The 23,537-nt window shown below is 39.4% G+C and overlaps 1 protein-coding gene across 1 annotated transcript in view; it reads right to left on the bottom strand.

Moving 5' to 3' along the window:
• Sptlc3 (serine palmitoyltransferase long chain base subunit 3) overlaps positions 1-23,537 on the bottom strand; it is a 130,776-nt gene that overhangs the window by 93,158 nt on the left and 14,081 nt on the right. Inside the window, exon 2 of the mRNA XM_006983675.3 lies at positions 9,810-9,998. Within this exon, the coding sequence (XP_006983737.1) occupies positions 9,810-9,998 (189 nt within the window). The remainder of the gene's footprint in view (positions 1-9,809; positions 9,999-23,537) is intronic.

Below are 23,537 nucleotides of genomic sequence, written 5' to 3'. Positions count from 1 at the left end.
AAAGTTAAAAACAGAGTATCTATGATTTTATCATTTGGCTCATAATAGTTGGTGTTAGGCAGAAAACACAAAAGTCAGAACTATGGCCTGAGCCAAGTGCTTTGGGCATTCACAGTCCTGGAGCAAGAGAGAGAATCACAACTTCTTTGGAGGAAATGAGGAGACTTTATGAAAAAAGAACTTTGTAAGCGGTGGTAAGGCAGAATAAAGTTGTGATGGGCAAGAATAAGGAAGGAGGCTACACAATGTGAGTAGGTTTGTTTGCTAGAAATGGAGAGCATTTGAGGAGAATGAGTGAGAATAAGCCATGTGGTGTATCCTGTAGTCCTTTGTTCAGAATTCACCTCATTCAAAGTCAAGGCCAATGTTAAGATTCAGGTGGCCTCTGAGTACCTTTCTTTTCCTACCTTCCATCTTTTCCTACAGTGTGGATAAAGCTGTTGTGTCACCTAGGCATAGAGCAAAGGAGACTGATACAGGTGTCTGGGGAGACTGACCTTTATTCTACAGCCAATGGGAAGGTACTGAATAACTGGGGATAAGCTTTCTCATTGTCATGGTCATCCTCTTTGCTCTTCTTTATTGTATGGAGCTAGTTTCCTGAGAAAGGACCCTGGGAAAGCCATTGTGGAATATCTCTCTATGCTGCTGATTTGCCGACTCACTCCTTGAGTTAGTTGACTCTAGAGAAAAATGCAGAGAATTTGCCACCTCTGATGGCAAGTGGCTGTACCCCAGTTACATCCCTTTCTGTTATTTCACGCTTTGGTGCTAAATGACAATGACAGGATTCCTCAGAGGAAAATTGTGATTTTGTGTAGGAAAGAATGCTCATAAACATGCATGGAAGGAACTTCCTTCCTATTGCATGAAAATTTGCCACTCTGCTGGTTACATTTGATAACTTCAAATCACTCGATTTCTCTAATAGCTGTGATATAGGTCTTATAAAAACCTATGAGTTTATGTGATGAGTCATAACATCTTTTCATGCTCTCACAGGAAAAAGATACAGTTCGTTTCCTCTTTGATTTCATAACTTTTCAGACTGTTCCTTGCTTTACAAATTAGTCTAATGAGTATTTAGCATTTCAAAGACAGAATGTTTGCGATAGGACTTATTGTTATCTATCTGTAGATTTGGTTTGTCATTTGGTTTATTTTATTATTATTATTTTTGTATTGCTGACATAAAGAGCTCAGTGTAATAGAGACAATGAGGACACAGTCCTTTGGGGATATGGTGTAGAAAAGAATGAATTCTACCTAGAACCATATATATATATATATATATATATATATATATATATATATATATATATATGAGTATTGATCCATCTTCATTATGCCAGTTCTTTTATTTTCTTTAAACTTACATGATAAGTTTAAAATAAAGATTTTTCTAAGTGTCAAAGATATAGCTTCAATAGAAAAAATGACAGAATGTCAGAAAACATCACTACACAAATTAGAAATTGTAACTAGTTCAGAGTTTGAGCTTTGCAGCATGTGTAAGTTCTAGAGAATAAGTGGGTAGGATGGTGGTTATATTTATAATAATGCACTGTGTGTTTAAGTTGGATTAAACAGAAGAGTTTAAATGTTCTTACCACAAAAGAAAAGGAGATGAAGTGGGTGTAATAGGAAAGAAAGAGGTAAAACTACACTTATTTGCAGATGATATGATTCAACACATAAAAGACCCTAAAGACTCTACTGGGTAATTTCTACAACTGCTAAATACATTCAGAAAAGTAACAGGATATACAATTAATACAAAAAAGTCTGTAGCTTTCAAACACACAGAATGCAATCAAGAAAAAAATCTCATTGATATTAACCTAGAAGGAATCTTGGAATAAATCCAATTAAGGAAGTAAAAGACTAGAATAAAAAGAACTTTAAGACACTGAAGAAGTGTAAGAACTATAGGAAGAGGGAAAGACATCCCATATTTATGAATTAGGATTACTATTATAAAAATGGCCATCCTACCAAAGCGATTCACGTAAAGGACACAATTCCTATCTAGATTCCAATGCAATTCTTCACATAAATCTTAAATTTCATCTGGAAACACACACACACACACACACACACACACACACACACACAAATCCAGAATAACCAAAATAATTCTGAGCAATAAAATTATCAAAATGCTGACTTCTCTGTAGAAAACTGAAATCTGAATTTACTAATGAACTCATTTTCTAAGATATTCTAGAACTTTCGTATTTTTGGAGTTGGTTCCCCAGCCTATCTACATACTATTATAGATGCAAGTGTGAAAAATCTTCACCTTGGAAGAGTGGATTTGCTTTTGAGGCAGAAGATATGTGGAATCAAGCTTTATGAGGAGATTAGAGTTTTCACTCGCTAGTGATTTCTATTGTGTTTAAAGTTACCCCCACACACAGACAGACACACATTAAATTTATAAAATTTATAATGTGTGTATGTGTGTGTGTGTGTGTGTGTGTGTGTGTGTGTGTGTGTGTGTTAGTAAACTATTTGACAGATTTGGTTCTCCCATTGTGTGTCCCAGGGAACTAACTGAGGTTTTCAGACTTGGTGGCAAGTACCTGTACCTGCTGAGCCATCTTGCTATCTACTTGTTTTTTTAGTTACAGGTGAGGCAGGAGTGAGCTATACAGATACTGAAGTGAAGATGATTCCATGTGTTGATATACTGTGTACCCTAATAAAATTTGCCAGAAGATCAGAGAGACAAAGGAACAAGCCACAACAGCTACCACCTCTTACCTCGCCAACTCCTAAGCCTGAAAAAGCCTCTAGTTCCTGTCTCCTCATGCCTTGTATACCTTTCTCTGCCCAACCATCACTTCCTGCAATTAAGGATGTGTGTGCTTCCCAAGCAAAGGCATGAGTTCTCAAGCACTAGGAGTAAAGGTATGTGGTTCCCAAGTTCTGGGATTAAAGGCATATGCCACCACTGCCTGGCTCTGTTTCTCTCCTAGACTGAGTCAATCTCATGTAGTCTAGGGTGGCTTTGAATTCACAGAGATCCAGACAGATCTCTGCCTCCTGAGTGCTAACATTAAAGGTATGTGCCACCACTACATGGCCTCTATGTTTAGTCAAGTGGCTTGTTCTGTTCTCTGATCTTCAGGCAAATTTTATTAGAGTACACACTGTATCACCACAATTCCAGAAAGAGAAAAATGGAAATTAAAATCCCTGACATAGGTGGAATGAACAGAAAGAGTTGGAAGACGAGCAAGGAGGTCTTAGTATTTGAAGTAGAGTAGAGGGAGAATGGTAGAGAAGATGAATTAGAGACAAAAGAGGAGACCACATTATGCAGAGCCTCCCTCAAGTCTGTTTTTGGTTAGTGACTTAGACAGACACTAGTACTGGACAAAGATGGGATGTGGCTTGACTTGGGTGTTAAAAGAATCATATTGGTTGTCTGCTGAGAAGAGACCGTAAGGTAAAGGATGGGCATCAAGTTCATTGGCAAGAGAAAATAGTAGTTTGGACAGAGCTGCAGCAGCATGAGTGGTAAAAACAAGAACAAAACAGAAAACACAACAGCCATCTGATGAGAAACATATTTTGAAGACAGGGTGATAAACAATTACTGACAGATTTGACTTAGGGTGCAAGAGAAAAGGGCAGCATCAAGGATGACGTGGATGCTTTTTTTTCAGAGCCCCTGGACTTTTAGAGTCACCATTTCCGGGAAAAATTGTAGAAGACAGAGGCCTGGAGGGGAAGATGTCCTGGAAGTACTGGGCGAAGAAGTAAGAATGTGGATTCTTACTTTGTTTTGCTTTCTCAATAAAATAGGAAACAATAGGTTATTGTGGCGTGTCAAGAGAGTCAAGAGGTACTGGAGGCTTGAAGAGGGAAGGAAATGCAAGGAATGGTTTCCCACAAGAGACAGTGGCTAAATACACTAATGTGATTGGCAGATATCACTCAACCCCTGGAACTTATTTACCACAAATGTCAAGGGAAAGCAGCCCTCTTAGGCAAGAGTAGATACCAAGTAGAGTTTGTGTCAGAGTCCATGGAATTTAAACTGAATAGAGGCAGAAAAAAGTGAACACAGGGAATTGAGAAAACTTAAAATCTGATCTGTGATTGAGGCCTTGATGGATGGGATGGGGTACAGTTGCTAGAGGCAGTGCTGGAGGGAGAAAGCTGGTAAAGACAAACCCTTTGGACAGACCAGATGAATAGGATGTGTGCTCAGGTTTGACTCGTCCCTATCATCAGTTGTTAGTCATTGATGGTGAACTTCAAAAAAAATAACACCTCAGTAAAGCATATATGGGCCACCTTTCATGGAATTGATGGTACCTAGCTGGACATGTGGAAGGAGATGAGCACCTAGGGACAGTGAGAGATAGTGCTGCCACCACCTGAGAACTGGTGGTGGCTGAACTTCCAAGGAAGAGCTTCCGGAATAACAGGTATTGACTTCTCCTGTGATCGTGTTTAGAAATGAAAGATCTTGGTGCCATGGAATATTCATTAGATTATGAATACCATCCCTTAATCTGTATACATCACAAACTAGAGAAGTATTTTTATGAAGCATTCACTCACAACTTTGATTACAGAGTAAAATTACCCAGCGAGCTTTTTGTACTGTTTTATCCAGGCTTTACCTCAAAGTAGTTAAATCAGAGAGTTCTTATGGAAAGTTCAGACATTGGTTTTCTATTAAAATTCCTTGATTTCAATGAATAACCAGGGCTACAAAGCAGTGTGTTTAATATTCCTGTCTTGAAAACTGAAGGCTAATATAGTCAATTCCTAGAGGTACCCCAAGAATCTCTCTAGACACTCATAGGTCCACACAGTAAGATCAATGCCTGAGCCCCCTGTCTGCCATATTACCTGACTACTCCAATGACCCTATCCTTCATATTGCTCAGGAGAAAGCTTCTTTGTGACCATCCTGATATTGTTTCAGGATCCTTAATATAGATGACACAGGACAAATTATAATTTGTGTATATGTGAATATTTATTTAAAATTTTATACAGTTGCCACTTGTTGAGTTTTCTTTGTTTCAAGTGGTTGCAGCCAGAGATGCCTGGGGTATACTTGGTCAGGTATAAATATGACTTAGACACACAGTGGAGACAGTGTTTCAACTACAGCGTTTTATACCAAGCTAGTGTCCTTTTCCTTTTTGAGTTTGCTGATAATTTTACCAAGAGTCCTGAGCCTGTGTTGTAATCATAGAGTGTGGTTTGGAAATTTGTATTCTTTTTTCCCTATTAGTACAGAGAAAAGAGATTATCAAAGCTGACTTAATTATTTTTCTGTTACCGTGGTAGAGCATCATTACCGAGGCAATTTAAGGAAGAGAGAGTTTAATTTGGCTTATGGGTCCAGAGGGATAAACTTTATTTTGTCTTATGGCTCCAGAGGGATAAACTTCGATCATGGCAAGAGGCCCAGTAGCAAGTGGCAGATACTGCTGCAAGCCCAGGAAGTTGCAAGCTCACATCTTGACCCACCAAGAACAGGGGAGCGAGATCAAACTGCAAGTAGGGTGAGACTCTGAGCTCTTAAGCCCTCCCCCAAATGACGTACTTCCTTCAGTAAGACTACACCTGGTAAACCTCCAGAAACAATGCCACCAACTCAGGACCAAGTGTTCAGATCTAAGCCTATGGTTCAAACAAATAAAAGAGCCTTTATGTTTTGGAATCACTTTAAGGGCATTTGTGTAAGAAATCAAAATGGCAAAAAAGCAAACAAATGATAAATTTAGAGAAGTATTTCTATTTGAATGGAGAAGTGGGAGAAATAATAGGAAAACTGAGTTAATGAGTTCTTATATTTTTGGTTATGAAAAAAGAAAAGGAAGAAATCAAGGCATCCATTTATAGATTTTTGAGGAAAACATTGGATCATCTCCATTGCTGATTAATGAATGTGCTCCCTTTTCTGAAGCTATTTTGCCCATAAGCTGGTTTCTTCTAAGGGGACTAAGTGCTATGTATCACAAGTGATGGTGTTTAGAATAAAAAAAAATGCTCATTTTCACTACAGGAACCATAGGTCACTGGAAAATAGACAATTACATACTTTGATGAAGAGTCTTTGAAACATGGTTTAAATAGTTTGTTAACACAAGGCAAAGATATTGACAGAATCAGGGCATTAAAAAAATCAAAGGTCAGACTGAAGACAGGATTGGGAAGACTAAGTCACTTCCAAAGAATATAGATAGTCATTAATAATTATAACCCTTTACTCCAAAAGGTTCTAAAGGAGCTCAAATGGGACAAGTAACAAATATTAAAATCATAGTTACTAAGGAGAATATATTGCATCAATCTGCTTCATAGAGAACAGACTGAAAACTATTTATTTTATAAGGAAATGCAAATTACTGAATTACTTATTGCCATGCCTGTGGTTAAGCAATTATTGTAACACTGGGTACAAAAGTTGAAGTACAGGTTACTGTGTGATGCTCATAGCCTGTCATTTGAGACTGAATGAATTATCCATTCTTCTTATTGCTGAACAAATTGGGGCTTTATAGCTTTCTGAGTATTTCCTGGGCCAGAAGGGGATTTTCCTCCACTAAAGTCTCTGATAGCAGCCACCACCAATGCAAAATCCTGAAGGCCCAGTGCCCTTATTTCAGTTCAGAATGATTTTAACAGGGCTTTCCTATCCACAGAGCTCCCAGACAGACAAATTTTTGAGACAGGGTTTTTCTGTGTAGCTTTGGTGCCTGTCCTGGAACTCACTCTGTAGCCCAGGCTGGCCTTGAACTCACAGAGATCTGCCTGCCTCTGCCTCCTGAGTGCTGGGATTGAAGGCATGTGCCACCACTGCCCGACTGACAATCATTGTTAATATAGCACGACTTCATTGTGATAACTGTGACATTGCCATCAGTGTCTGTGCCAAAGGGAAAAACTTGAAATTATTTGGTATTCCTTCTATTATTTTTTTCTAGATGCAGTCAGCCACCAAGACTTGATTTCTGTCATCTCTTCATAAGCAGCTCCGTTTTCATGTGATCAACCTCGTCCACAGTTCGTGAAGAAGTGTTTTCTAAACAACTGTAAGCCTCCTTCACTGTCTCTTCTCTTCTGGTCTTGAATTAGAATTCCATCTCTGACATCTATCCAATTCTCTGAAGTTCATTTCATCTTTATTTTCTCTGTTTGCTCTTCTGGAACTGCCCTGCATATCCTGTATACTTCTTTGCCTTGGCTACACATTGCTAGGCTGAAGACTAGCATGGGAGATGACACAAGATCCACCCTGAGAGTTTTCTCCTGAGGTCCTTCTTTAGGTTTTCAGCTGCCAGTTCTTGACAAGCTAGACTTGTTAAAGAGGAATCAATCGCTTTGCACTTATGACAATCTTCTCTATTTCCCATCTCAATGAATGATAACATTTGCACAGCTGCCCACACCAAAACCCTAGGTATAGTCTTTATCTCTGTTTCTCCAAATCAGATTGACCATCTGTAATACTACTTCTTAAACATCTCTTGGCTTTATTTCTCATCACTGCCCTGTTGTCAATACCTTGGTCTCAGCCCCACTGTCTCACCAAGATTTTTTTTTATATCAGTATCATCTTTCTGTAACCTATTTTTCATAGTGTAGAGAGGATAATCTTTCTAAATCTACAAATATGCATTCTTCTGCCAGAAATCTGTCAATACTTTCTCATAATAAACATTCATGGATTATAAGACAATCATAGTCTGACCCCACTTGCCTTTCACACAGTCCTTGTCCTCATACTCAAGAACACTCAAGTCCTTGATTCCTTGACTATGGCAACACTTGCTCTTATTCCTGGACTAATCTGGGAATTTATGAAGGCAGCTCCACGTAGTTAAAAGGAGGTTTATTTTGGAGTAACTTACAGCCAGTAAAGAGGTTCGTTACAGGATCCAGGAGAGGTGAGGTGCAGTCCAGCAGGGTTCTCTGGAGAACTCTGACTCGGTCTGCCATCCAGCATCCAGGATCATGAGGAGCCAAGAGGGCCAGCCTGGACAGATCTTGGGTCTTAAGGGCTCCCATCTCAGCCATGCCCCAGGGTCAGGTCATAGTTAGGCATGGCAGTTACTGGCTGCCTCACTGAGGCAGGGCTTCAAGGTCAAAGCTGGAACACTTACCCACTACACTGGACCATCATGGATCTCTACCAACCCTTTGCCTTACCACTTTCTCTTCCACATTAATAATTTAATTTTATTCATCCCAGGAGCCTAGTCTCAGCACCGCATTCAGGTTGGGCAATTTTCCAAGCTCCCCTACTGCCCTCTCCTAGTACCCTCTACTTATATCTTTGATGCTTCTTGTCAGCATCTTCTTTTATGGTTTGTTCTTTGAAGGTAGAAACTATGTCTGTCCTGATATTCTCCTATTCTTAGATTATACTCAAAGAATAATGCTTCTTTCAACTTTCATCAGAGAAGCTTCTCTTTGCAGTACATGGTGATTAACAGAGACCTTCAACTAGCCAAGTCGCAGAGGATAAGAGGCTGTAGAATGCTCAACCTTAGATGTATCATCTACACAGCACTCTTTCTTCTCAAGGCCTAGGGATCATTGGGGAAGAAGGGGCCAACACAAACAAGCAAACGAATATAGAAACAAAATACAACCAGAGTAGATGACTACAAGAAAACAGTGTCTTACACACACACACACACACACACACACACACACACACACACACACACACACACACAGCAAGGGCAGTTACACATATGATATCACAGCATGCACAAGATCTGTACAAAGTCAAGGCAGACCAAATGCCAGCATAGAGAGGGTATGGCATGAAGTCCCACTGGTAGCTGAAGAACTATTAATAGTGAATAGCTTCTAGGAGAGGGAAAGTCAGTTTTCTTTTAGAGTGTAGCCTCTGGTAATTTAGCCATGCTCCAGTGAAAGGCCATACATCCAAGCATATTTGGGCATCAGAAATTGTACTTGATGGATTAAAAAAAGAAAAAAAGGACACAAAGTTGGATGGGTAGGGAAGGGGGTGAAAAGTGAAGGAGTTGGTGGAGGGAATGAATATGATCAAAATGTGTATGAACTTCTCAAAGAACTAGTTATATATAATTATATATATACATATATATAATAGATCTCCGAATATCTGTTTATTCTCTAGCTCAGTATAGAAACAAGGCAATATAGACATTTTCAAAAATATCAAGGTAAATGGTTCTAAATAGAGTGACTTGATCACCACTATGTGTTTCAGTCAGTGTTAATGGCAAATCTAGTGTGTAGAGGCCAGGGATGCTGTTTAAATTCCTTAATGCCCAGGGTTGCTCTCCAAACCAGGGAATCATCTGGTGAGGTATGTAGGTAATGCAAATTTTGAGAAATCCTAACCCAGATGAAATAGAAATGTCACATTTCACTCAGATACATGTTCTTATCTGGAGTAGAGCGCAAATGATACTAAATCTAGAAGACCAGAGAAAAATACTCCCTAGGCGCCCTTGCTTTCATTGGTGTCTTTCACATTAGTTTGTTCATCATTAAAATGATCTTTTATCACATATGTTATGGAAATATTATATAAGTTAAATATTGCAATGAACAAGAAATCTTAATTTGTGTCCTTGGCAATTAATAGTATTCTATTAAATGTGAAAAAAAAGGCCACAAATACTCAGGAGGGAGGGCTTAGTGAGTGGAGATGAATGGAATTTGTGCCGAATGGTTCTTGAACATGCTATTCTTTCTGGATTCTGTACCCAAATCCCTGTTTTTGGGAAGGGTAGACACTGAGGCAGATCCAGGGAGGCAAACATACGTACCTTTTGTTCTTCTCGCTCCACAGCTGCGTTGCATTTTTCTATTCCCCAGCTTCTCATGAAGTCTCTGAGGTAGCCGAATAGGGTTCCGATTCCATATCCCATGTAAGTAAAAACCAAGACATACAGTGGTGGCTCCGGGTAGGACTCAAAGATGGGCTTATCAAAAAAACGTGGCTTCTTAGAATTTTGCTGAAAACACAAAAGAAAATCCAAGATTATCAATAAACATATGATATTTATATTTGCCAACTTTTGATTTCTAAAATTTAAAGAACACATTTAAAAGTATTAAAATTAATTGAAAAATATTGGAATTTGATAATTGACGAGGCTAAACAGAAACATAAATTTACTTTATAATCTATAATGAAATAATTGATTTAAGAAAAGATTCTCGCCAGGCGGTGGTGGCACACGCCTTTAATCCCAGCACTTGGGAGGCAGAGCCAGGCGGATCTCTGTGAGTTTGAGGCCAGCCTGGGCTACCAAGTGAGTCCCAGGAAAGGCGCAAAGCTACACAGAGAAACCCTGTCTCAAAAAACCAAAAAAAAAAAAAACAAAAACAAAAAACCAAAAAACAAAACAAAACAAAACAAAACAAAAAACAAAAAAACAAAAACAAAAACAAAACAAAACAAAAAACAAAAACAAAAAAGAAAGAAAGAAAGAAAAGATTCTTTCTCAACAAACCAACTACCAACTATTTGGTGAAAAGTTAATGAGGAACAGGATGCTTTTAGATTCCAAAATGCAGCTCCATGAATTACTTTTTTTTTTTGTTTGTTTTTTGAGACAGGGTTTCTCTGTGTAGCTTTGCTCCTTTCCTGGAACTCACTTAGTAGCCCAGGCTGGCCTCGAACTCACAGAGATCCGCCTGCCTCTGCCTCCTGAGTCCTGGGATTAAATGCGTACGCCACCACCGTCCGGCTCATGAATTACTTCTTAATCATGAACTCATCATGAACTCGGGCTCACTGACTCACTCAAGTCATCTAAGCACTTGACATGAACAACCAGCACTCTGTGCTCTTGCGAGGTAGCAATCCATGCTCAGGATCTCCTATGAAACACTAACTCTGAACTGCTATTCATAATTTGTATAAACATAATTTGTATGTGTAGTGGGTAGCCATTCCAGCTTGGATCTGGAAGCTCCAACCCCCATTGAGACTCTGGCAACTGTCACGCCTACGAGGCGGGGCGAGGGGAGGTGCTGGAAACCTAGGAGCTGGATGGGCAAGCGCTCGCTCTGGGCGCGCTCTCTGCGCCTGGACCCTGGATGGTGGAGATTGATTGTGCAGAGCTCCAGAGAACACCGCTGGATTGCTATACGCCTTCCCCAGACCCCCGCGACCTATCCATTCTTTCATTTGTAAGTCATCCACTAAATAAATCTTCCTTTTAACTACGTGGAGTGGCCTTTATAATTTTCCCCAATATGTATGTTTCCATAAAAAGTAAAAAAACAAAAAACAGAAACCAACAAATTCAAGAAAGAGCCAGCAGAATCTTTTGGGTAAATCATCTTCTGCTATTTCAGCTGGAAAAGAAAAATGTTACCATTTTATCTTTGTACTTGGTATGGTTTATAACTAAAACTAAGTTTAAATGTGTCTATGAGACAAACACACACACACACATATACACACTTTTTTCTTTTAGGAATTAATGTCACAATGGAGAGATTTTTAACATCAACCGGTTCGAATTCTTGTAAAATTAACTTGCTCACACTAGCTTTATTGATGTTTGCTCAGTGGATTAATGGATAAAATAGTTAGGATACCAATAGTTTCATTTTTATATTATTTCATTGGAAATATATAAATACTTTCTTAACAGATGGAATATTCCTTTATTAAACTTAAGTCAGTCAAACCTCTTAGAAAGAATTTTTATTTTTTCTTTCAAGATGGTTTTATTTTTAAAGATTTGTTTAGTTATTTTATATGTATGAGTGTTTTTGCTTGCATGAATGTATGCACACCTCACACATGCCTGGTGACTATAGAAGCCAGAAGAGGTCATTGGCCCTTCAGGAGCTGGAGTAACAGATGGTTATGAGCTGCTATGTGGGTTCTGAGAACTGAAACCAAGTCTTCTGCAAAAGCATCAAATGCACTTAACTGTTCAGCTGTCTCTCCAGTCAGGAAGGATTTTCATATCTAGGGCTGAACAATTGTTTGCAAATATGAGATCTTTTCTCTATCCAAGTAGACGAGGAATAAAGCCTTGTTTAATAAGTTTTTCCCCTGAATATACTATTGCTGTATTCTGAGCCATGTTCTTCAGAATGCTCTTTCATATGTGGTGATGCCCTAGGGTTTGCTTCTACCTATACGCTGATCAAATTTGGAAATAAACAGGATATTACGGTATCCTCGGAGAATACACCTCTATAGATGATTTCTTTTCCATTGATGTTGGCAACACTGTTGATAGCGATTTTGCATGTACTAGGCTAACACAAAAGGAGATACAAATTCAGTAAACAGTATTTCTTTTAAAGAGCCATAACACAATAGTATATGGGTGTGGAAGGTACAAGTCATCATTATGCAGAGAAAAATGTAATTGTCACAAGGATGACTCTAAGGGGATCATACTTTACCGAATGATCTGAAGTGGCTTCCTGAAGAAGGCAAAACTATAGGCCAGTATTGATGAGGAGTGGAAAATAATGGTGGAGAAGACAGCCTGGGTTCAAATCTGGGTCCTTCTATTTACTAACTGTGTGACCTTGTATCAGTATCTTAATTTCTCTGGTTTTCAAGTGTCTCAAATTAAAAATGAGACTAAGAATGTTTGTTTTGAAACTTAAGTTAGATAATGTCTGCAAATGACCTGTCATAGCATAAACACTCATTAGATGTTATAATAGCTGTCATGTTATCTCCTGAAGAGAGATGACAGATGAGAGTATATGATTGAAGATGCTGATTTAGAGAAACATTTGGGGAAGATGAAAAAACAAAATGTGGGAAGAAGTGGGAGGGTCTCCTAAGCAGCTGGCAAATGTGAGAAGAGGGAAAGGCATGGGAGGCCCGAGGGGGTGAGATAAAGGACTGAGATACTCAAGTTGCAATGGTCCATTGTGTATAATAAGGCTGCTCAAAAGATAACCAAGCAAGTCATTTTCTTTTTCTTTTTTTTTGTTTTTTTTTTTTTTTGTTTTTCGAGACAGGGTTTCTCTGTGTAGCTTTGCGCCTTTCCTGGGACTCACTTAGTAGCCCAGGCTGGCCTCGAACTCACAGAGATCCGCCTGGCTCTGCCTCCCGAGTGCTGGGACTAAAGGCGTGCGCCACCCCCGCCCGGCAAAGAAAGAGAAGTTTTTTTTTTTTTTTTTTTTTTTTTTTGGTTTTTCAAGACAAGGTTTCTCTGTGTAGCTTTGCGCCTTTCCTGGAGCTCACTTGGTAGCCCAGGCTGGCCTCGAACTCACAGAGATCCGCCTGCCTCTGCCTCCCGAGTGCTGGGATTAAAGGCGTGTGCCACCAACGCCCGGCCCAAGCAAGTCATTTTCATCAGCCAGTTGTTGCTGGGATTTTATCTGATACAATTTAATGAGGGATGGATGAAGAGATTGAGGGACAGAGGGAGAGTAGGAAGAGGGAGGAAGGTGGAGAGAACGGGGAGGGAGAGAGAGGGAGAGAGAAAGATGAAGAAAGGAGTGGTAGGAGAGGGAGGAAGAGCTAAAGCCCTTGAAAGCACACGAGACAAGGCTGTTACTGTTCAGTAGAGTGGAGGTAAAGAACAGGAGGGAAAGGTCATGGCTTGGGCAGTAGTAAAGGAAAGTGCTTACTTTTTGTTTGTTTGTTTTTGTTTTTCGAGACAGGGTTTCTCTGTGTAGCGTTGCGCCTTTCCTGGAACTCACTCGGTAGCCCAGGCTGGCCTCTAATTCACAGAGATCTGCCTGGCTCTGCCTCCCGAGTGCTGGGGTTAAAGGTGTGCACCACCACCGCCCAGCTGGAAAGTGCTTACATTTAAGTAAAGAAATGTGGAGTGTCTTCAGGAGCTGAGGAAAGTGTCCAGTAGATTAAGGTTAATTAGAAACTTGAGAGTTAGGGTATTTTCTAGAACAGGGCCCCTTAAGGAAGATGGAGTGAGGAGCACATGAGACACCTCAACCAACACAACAGGATAACTCAGCACTTTGGAGATCTCATGAGCACACTCTTGTTCTGATCTAGGGCCTGGGGATGTGGCAGGAGGAGAGTGAGAGGGGGCGGGCATAGCTCTCTTGTGCTTAGCATGCACAAGGGTCTGTGACTGATCCTCAGTGCTCTGCACACACACACACACACACACACACACACACACACACACACACAGGAGGGGGATCTAAAATCAACTGAATTCTGTAGCCTCTCCTACCATTTTCAAGGAAAGTTGCTTTCAAGATGAGGCAACCCATGGAACACAGCACACTCTATTGTGCTGCTCTGTCAGGCCTTAGGAGGAGAATGGATTTGACAAGGGGGCACAAGGGAAAGCTTGAGGCCGAACTCACTCTACCAGGGCAAGAAGTCTAGCCATGAGATCCACTTCCGGATGGTGAAATGCCAATGGCATCCCAGAGAGCTAGAGAGAAGGTGAAGCTCCCTGTCCTCCTTACAGCGGAATGCATGCAGTTTTGCACACAATGACCGAGAGCCGTCACTAAAGCTTTTCTTCAGAGATAACCCAGGGATCATCTCTGTGTAGATTACAGCAGTTGAGTGAGGTCTGAGCAGAAAAATGAACCACTGTGAATGACATGGCATACAAAACTTTGTCAGAATATTTTTTCTGCATTCAGTATAGAAGCTAGGTGTGTGTGTGTGTGTGTGTGTGTGTGTGTGTGTGTGTGTATCCATTTTCCTAATAGTATTATTGGAACTCCATAGAGTCTTTGAACAATTAAAATAACATAATTAGTAAAGGAATAAACATAAAAATACAAATTTACAAACTATTTGGAAATTGTAAGGACTTTGAAATGATGTAATATTCATTCAAGATAATCTACAGAATAGTTTCAAAGACTAGTGAAAGTCTCTAGTAATAAGCCATAACCTGCTCCCTCCTTGAACTTCTTCACTCTGCCACTCAACATAAGAAAGTTTCCCTCTGAGCAGGTGTGGCTATAAGATGGGTTTTCCCTTCTCTACTCCAGTTATGAATTGGAATGAGGAGATGCCAGTCCGTCAGCATTCTTATCGTGCTCTGATGCTGCTTTATAGAGGCCAAATTCCATACAAATGTGCCTAACAGATAAGAAGTTGTCTTTCCAGTTGTTTAGCTTGAACTGTTTAGGGAGCCCCCAAGCAGGGGAATTGGGATCCATCCATCTGTGGTGCATGAGCAGGCTTTTTGGACCCTAGTGCCTAAGGTGTGATACCTTGCACAGTCTTGGTGCAGTGGGGAGGGGCTTGGACCTGCCTTAACTGAATGTACCAGGCTCTGCTATGGAGACCCATGGGAGACATTGACTTGGAGGAGGTGGAAATGGGGGAAGGGTTGGGAGGAAGGCTGGGGGTTAGGAAGAAGGAGGGGGGGGTCTGTGGTTGGTATGTAAAATGAGTAGAAAATTTCTTTTTTTTTTTTTTTTTTTTTTTGGTTTTTCGAGACAAGGTTTCTCTGTGTAGCTTTGCGCCTTTCCTGGAACTCGCTTTGGAGACCAGGCTAGCCTCGAACTCACAGAGATCCGCCTGGCTCTGCCTCCCGAGTGCTGGGATTAAAGGCGTGCGCCACCACCGCCCGGCCCAGAAAATTTCTTAATAACAAAAAATAAAAAAAGAAGTTGTCTTTCTCCATTCTCAGGGTGGAGAGTGCATGAATTGTCAGGGAGTAGAGCAGCCCCAAGATTTCCATGGTAGAAGAGAAAAAACAGGATCTCCAAAGGTTAGTTACTGTGCCACCCAAAGCCCTGTTCACAAAACCTAGAGCCACAGTAACTGTTCTACAGCTCTCCCTAAAATAACGTCTTATTGACTTCACTGAGGAGGAGAGTTTGACCATAACAACATAAAATTTCAAAGTGCTCCATACTTCAAATGTTTGAATTTATTTGGACCAGAAAGCAGGAGAATTCAGGGCTATGACATACTCCTGGGAAAAACAAAACAAAAAACAAACAAACAAAAAAAAAAAACCAAACCAAAACAAAACAAAACAAAAAAACTGAAGCTTCAAGTGGTAAGCAGTGTAGAAGAGACCAGTGGTTCCCAAAACTGCAAATTAAACTGTAGGCAGGAGTCAGTTTTCCAGAGAGAACACAGCTAAAACGGGTCCTTTTGGGATCAGACCAAACCTCAAAGGCCAGCTTCAAAAATATATCCTTGCAAAAGTTGTGATTTTGATTGAGTCAGATGATGGGGCAGCTTATACCTTGTAGGGATATCAGCCAATAAAATAACTTCCCGGTAAGTATGGAGATTGGTAGCTGATACTGATGCCCATTGTGACTAAAAAAGATGACAACAGGAGAGGCCCGTTGTAACTACTGTCATTCCAATGCAGATGTGAAGGCAGATGTGAGCAGTGTTAAAGCTTCATGTTCTGAGACTAGAGGTTTTTTTAATGAAAGTTGCTCAGTGAAGCTACTAAAGCAAGCAAACACACAGATGCATAAGACACACACACACACACACACACACACACACACACACACACACACACACACAAAGATACCACATATACACAAACCATGGGTGAAGAGATGATTTTTATGCAGCAGTGTGACAATATATCATTTTAAAGTTCAGTTAGTAAAGAACTTGAGATCAGTAAAGAAATGAGAAAACATACAAAGAGTAAGGAAGAGCTGGCGAGAGAAACTGTCCATGGGAATGACCCAGATGTTAGATTTAGCAAAGATGTCAATGCATCTCAGAAGAAAAATAAAGCTCTTTGGGATAAAAACAAGTGATTCCAGATAGTAATTTTAAACCAACTCCCCCGCAAAAGAACCCCAGAAAGCAAAATGCCATTATAAAATTAAGAACATATATACATATCACAACTCTGTTCAAGATGCCAAAAGAAGAAAAGATGAAATTTTAAAAAAAAGCATGATGACAGTGTCTCACCAAATAAAAGACTCAGTAGAGAAATAGGTATAAGATAATGGAGCAGCTGGGCCTGTTGACATGTAATCCAGAACTTGGGAGACTGAGGCAGAAGGATTATGAATTCAAGGCTAGTGAAGGTTTTAAAGGGAGACTCCTTGGAAAGACGTGTAATAATTGCAATAGAAAATTGTCAAGGAGACTTATCAGTATATTTAAGTTGAAAGTCAAAAGAATGAGGAAATGTTGGTAAAGAATTTTTACAAACCAAAGCCCCAAAAGCACAGAGGTGAAGAAAATTAAAGGGAATTGACCAGAGCCTCTGGAAAAATGTGAGATATCATTTAAGACAGAAACATTTACCTAATCTGAGAGGAAAGGGGGTAGATGGAAAAATACTAGTAAAATATTATGATAATATTGGCTGAAAACTCACCCCGTTTTGATGATATATATTGGATTCATATTTAGATGGTTATTTCTACCTAAAATAAGATATAAAGCAAATAGATCCACCACATAAATGTGATCATAAAAATGTGGGTGACAGAGATGAAGAGCACTCACATCACATCCTAGGGACCATAGTGAGGCGGACACTCCTTTTAGCAGACATGATGGTGTCCTGAAGGCAACATATTCAAAACCTAGAAAGACTAGGAATTGTGGGTTGGAAAAGGCATGCTTGAAAAGGGATTGTAAAATAAAGATACTACCAGAGAAACAATAACCGGGAGAATTTATAAATAGAAAAATCTCTTGAACCCAAAGAAAGTTCATCTTGGGGACGTGGTGGAGACGGGAAGGAGCAAAAGGAGGGGAGGGTGTGGTTGGGATATATTGTTTAGAGAAGAATAAAAATAAATTTAAAAAAATGTAAAAAAGTATTAAACAGCAATTCAAATACAGTAATCTCCACCCCCCAAGAACAAGGGAATACCATTATATAATTATGAAAATAGAATATGTACATTTTTGGTCTTTTTTCCTAGTAAATGATTTTAAATGACACTATGCAATATAATATGTTCAAGCTTAGTATTGAAGCTGTTGTTGGAAGAATACTAAATAACAATGGCATAGAGGACTTAGATATGAATGAATCTACACTAGAGTAAGGAAATGATTCAAGGTATCAGTAAGAGCCCACAGAAACTGATGAATGGAACAAGAAATGGTAAATGAGTATTGATAAAATTAACACATCTCTGTCTCTCTCTCTAGCTCTGTCCATGTATCTATACGTTATATACATGGATGCATATATTAATGATAGATATACATTATTTAGGTTTTATCCCTTCCCCTAACCTGTTCAAAAGGTTATTTAATGTAATAATTATGACAGTCTGAATTTGTAAAGTTTATCAATGTAACATTAGAACAATAAGAGTATAGGAAGAAAAATTGTATTGAAAGAATAGTTTTGCATCTCATTGGGTTTGCATATGTATAAAAATGAAGTATGTTTTGACAAGATATATGTATATATACTTATATACATATATTATACACACATATATACACATATATTTATTTTTGGAGCACTGGGTCTTAAACCCAGGATCCTACACACAGTAGATAGGTGCTCTACCACTGAGCTACATTGCTAGCCCTATATATTAATGTTAAGCACTAAAAAAAAAAAAACTAAAAAAACTGAAGAATACAAGGAGAACGAGTAAGATAACAAAAATATCACACTGGAGCATTCACTTAATGCAAAAGGAGGCATTAAAGTTAGACTAGATACAAGACACCCAGAAAGCAAAGCAAGGCAAAGCAAACAAAAAACTGGCAGACATAAACCTAATGATTCTTATTTTTTTTTAAATTTAACCTTTTTATTGATTGTTTGGGAGTTTCACATCATGCACCCCAGTTCTGCTCACCTCTTGGTACCCCCATATTCTCCCCTCACCTCTGCAGTGCTCCCAACAAAAGAAAACAAAGCAAAGTAAGCAAGCAAATAAACAACAACAAACTCAAAACAAAACAAAACAAAAACAACAAAAAGCTTCTTTGTTTCTCCTTCTTTCTCGCCTCTCCAACAATTCTTCATTCATCCTGGTGGCTTTGGGGGCCATCGGTGTGATCTGTTTCACCCTTTTGTCCTTTCAGCTTTACTAGCAAATGTTCATTACAATGAGTCACTGATCTGGTTCAAGGCCTCTGGTTTCTGGTACACTGTCCTCACTGAATTTTCACCAGAACTCCTCTGGGATATCGTGTGGTCACCCTAAATTTTGGAGATCCTGCGGGTATCTTTCCACAGGACCAGTCCCTTCAGGAGCTCCAGTAGGTCCTAGATGGGGTAGATGCTAGGGTGGGTCAACCCAAGGCCCTGCTGTGGGCCTGGGTGGTAGCTGAGCTGGTCCATCCAGGCCACTGGGGCTGCCCTCCTCAGGCAAAGGGGCAGAGTCAGCTCCCTCAAGTCCATGCCTGTGGTGAGGGATAGGGCCAAGTCTCTTGCTATAGTGTCCAGGAAAGGTAAGGCCAGCTTTCCCAGGGCCAGCGAAGGGCTGGGGGGCTAAGCATGGCCCTCTGATTTCATATGGTTCCTAAGGCCTCCTGAGGTGATACAGACCACAACCATTAACACAGATCTCAGTTGCAGCTGTACCACGGACCCAGACAAGGCCCTAGGCAGCAGCTTGGGCCCAGATATCTTGGCTCTGGGTGGAAATGTGGCCACAGGACACCACCAAGGCCTCAGGTTGCGGCCCAACTCTGGGCTTCTATGTGACTTTTGGTGGCAATATGGGACTCGGATTTCAGCACAGATGCCAGCCTCGGTAGGATCCAGGACCCAGACATGGTCCTTGGCAGCAGTGGGATCTGGATGTCACCATTGCCCCAGGTGACAGTGCAGGCCACTCAGACTGGCACAGGCCCCAGCTGACATGGCCTTTACTTGCAACTCTGGCCTGGAGGTCACCATGACATTAAGTAGCAGAACAGGCGACTCAGATCTGTATGCATCCTGGCCCTAGGACACCAACCTGGACTCAGATGGCTGGTCTGACCCTGGGCATCCTCAAGGCCCTAGGTGAACCTAATGATTCTTGTCACGTAGTAAAAGTGAATGGAGGAAGCAGTCCCATCAAGTGACAGTATCAAACTGGATAAAAGCAAAGTGAAATCCAGATATTCGCTATGGAAACACAGATTCACAGCTGGAAATAAGCTGATAGAGTAGAAAAGTCTGTATCTTGAGAAAAGCCTCTATCAGAAAGCTGTGATGCAGCACTCATTGACTTTCAGAGCTGAATTGTCCTTAGAAATAGGCAGCATTTTGTTTTATTTTAAAGAATTATTTTGTAGGGCTGGAGAGATGACTCAGAGGTTAAGAGCGCTGGCTGCTCTTCCAGAGGTCCTGAGTTCAGTTCCTAGCAACCATATGGTGGCTTTCACCCATCTATAGTGAGATCTGGTGCCCTCTTCTGGTGTACAGGTGTACATGCAGGCAGAACACTATATACATAAATAAATTTAAAAAACGAAAAGCATTATTTTGTAGCAGTAATATGGCAATCCACTAGGAAATGCAACAATGACAAGCATATGCACTGCTAAAAAAATCCACAAATACGTAAAACAGAGCCTGAGAGAAATGAAGAAATAGAAAATTCTACAGTTAATAGTCGTAATTCAGTGTTTTGTTCTTGATAACAGATAAAATTGCAGACATCTATAGGATTCTTCTCCCCCAAACCAGAAAAATATACATTTTCTTAAGAGCATGTACAAGCTAGCTATAAAACAAGCCCCCATAAATTTAAAATAATTGGAATAATGCAGTGTACATTTTCTCCAACTGCAATGAAATTAAAAATAAATAATAGAAAAATAAAAAATTTATAAATACATGGAAATGAAACAACATATTCCAAAATTGGGATGTGTAACACGAATCTTAAAAGATCTTATTAATGGAAAAAAAAAAAAAAACAACAACCCATAGCCAGATATTTGGGTGAAAGCTCAAAGATCAGAGAAGCAGAACAGCCAGCCACTAGTTCTTACCTCTTTGGAATCCTCAGTCTAAAGATAGTGAGTTCCTATTTCCTTATGCCTTATATACCTTTCTCTGCCCAGACATCAATTTCTGGGATTAAAGGTGTGTGTGCTTCCCAATACTGGGATTAAAGGTGTATGTCACCATTGCCTGGCTCTGTTTCCAGTGTGGCCTTGAATTTACAGAGATCCAGACAGATCTCTGCCTCCTGAGTGATAGGATTAAGGGTGTGTGCCACCACTGTCTGGTCTCTATGTCTAATCTAATGGCTGGCTCTGTCCTTTGATCCCCAGATAAGTTTTATTGGGGTGCACTATATATCACCACAAGAATAGGTCAGAGAAGAAATCAAAAGAAGTTAGAAAACATTTTGAGATCAATAAATATGAAGGCATACAACCACAACCACACTTATTAGATATAACTAAGTAGTGCTTTGTGTGAGATGTATAGCCCTGGTGCCTACGTCAGAAAAGAAATATCTCAGATCAATAATCTGTCACTTTACCTAAGACACTGGGAAAAGTAGAATAAACTAAAGTTAAAGCAAATAGAAAAAAAAGGGAGAAAAAATACAATGAGACAGGCAATAGAGAATTTAGTTCTTAAAATGGCACAAGCCTTAATCCTAGCACTTGGGCGTGGGAGGCAGAGGCATTTGGATCACTATGAGTTCCCTAGTCTACAGAGTGAGTTCTCATACAGCTAAGGCTACACAAAGAAAGCCTGTCTTTAAAAAAGAAAAAAGAAAAAAAAATGATGACTGATTATGAGAATACTCAAAAAACCAAAGTCAGGAAGAAACAGGAGAAATTGCTGCTAACTGTACAAAGAGAACTATTCTGAGGTGGTATCATGGGTAACTATATGTTAACACAACAGAGCATTCATGAAATGAATACATTATAAGGAAGACTTTGATACAAAATCTGATTCATAAGGAAAATCTAAACAGATTAGTAGCAAATAAAAACACCAAATTACTAATTTAAGACTTCTAAAATGACCAAACCCAGATGATGTCACTGGTAAATTCAACCAAACATTTAATAGGTAATGTATATCAATTCTTCTTAAGTAATTCTAAAATATTAAAGAAAAAGAAACTGCTAAATTTATTAAGAAAGCCAATATTATCCTTGGTACAGCCAATATTATCAAAGCTATAGACCTCTATCAAGCTATAGACTAGTATCTCAAATGTTTTGTTGAAAATTATTTATAAAACCATGTAGTAGGTAGCATATTTATAACAGGTAGCAAATCATAACATATTTATCATATGCTGTGCATTTTCGGGCTTTCCTTGAAATCACTGTTAGAACTGGCATGTCACAGACTGAAGCTATCAGGAGCTGGATATGCATAGAGGGTAGGAGGTTGAGGGATGGGAAGCCCTACAATTCTTGATCAATTTGTTGAGTCATGGGATCTACAAAGCCAAGGATCACTCAATTTGAGACTTCTCCATATGTAAGAATGATAAAAATCATTTAAAATCTATCCATATTTGAGTTTTCCATTACTTATAACTGATAGTATTCCATTAATTAGCACCCAGCCCTCAGTGAGAAGGGCAGACCTAATAGTCATGCTGGACACAGATGTACTCATCTCAGTGATTTAGACTGGCAATGAGCACTCCCTTCCAATTGCCAAGAATAAATTACTCACTGCTACCATTTTAAACATGGATCACGCCCAATGGAAGGTACATTCCAAATAGTCCTTCCTTCAACAGAATTCCCCACATCAAACAGCTGAATATCTGATTGATTCAAAGACTGCTATTTTTCTTTTCTAAAATACTGTCACATGTGAAGCTGATATTGCTGAAGGCATATGGATGGCATAACACTGACGACTGTAGCAGCGGGATGGTGTAAGATTGATCAGTGTGTACAGATCTACCTTACTTGGCAGAGCCTTACATGCAACTTACATGGCATTGCTTAAGACTTGAATTCCCGTAAGTTGTCTGGAAATTTGGGGAGATAAGTAGTTGCCTCTCCATCTTCCCTTATCTTTTTCCAACCAACCTTAGATAAAAAATAATTTTTAAAAGTGTACCTGAACTTTTAAAGCATGAGCAACCATTATTCTTTGTCACTGTTCTCTAAACAATACACCATAAAGGCATTTACGTAGCCTTTATATTTACTAGGTATAATAATTAATCTAAAGTGGTATTAAACAATTGGAGAACATATGTAGGTTATATAAAATCATATAGCACTTTATATAATATCAGTAAAGAGACTTGAATATCAGTAGAGTTTGCTGTCTTTGATTGGTCCTGGAAACAACCCAACATGGCTACTAAGTAATGAATGTATTTATACAATAGCATTGTGTCATATATTTTACAGATAAGAAACATTTAAAATACCTTATTCATCCTTGTGTCTCAGGCTAACTAGTCATTCAGAAATAAAAGAGTTGTTAAATACTTATTTTGTACCTGATTATTACTAGTACACAGAAATTCAATTGTTTTATACATTAATTTTTAATTGAAAACAGATTTTTTTCATACAATATATTCTGATTACCAGTTCCCCTTTCCAAACTCCTCTCACATCGCCCCCCTCCCCCCGCTACATACTAGAAATAAACTGGTAGAAAATAAAAATTTAACAAATACTATTTGAGGTAAAAACCAAA

This window comes from Peromyscus maniculatus, chromosome 4 (assembly GCF_049852395.1).
Source record: "Peromyscus maniculatus bairdii isolate BWxNUB_F1_BW_parent chromosome 4, HU_Pman_BW_mat_3.1, whole genome shotgun sequence".
Taxonomy (NCBI): Eukaryota; Metazoa; Chordata; class Mammalia; order Rodentia; family Cricetidae; genus Peromyscus; species Peromyscus maniculatus.
Note: the sequence above shows the minus strand (reverse complement) of the source record. Positions and strands in the feature narration are given on the sequence as shown.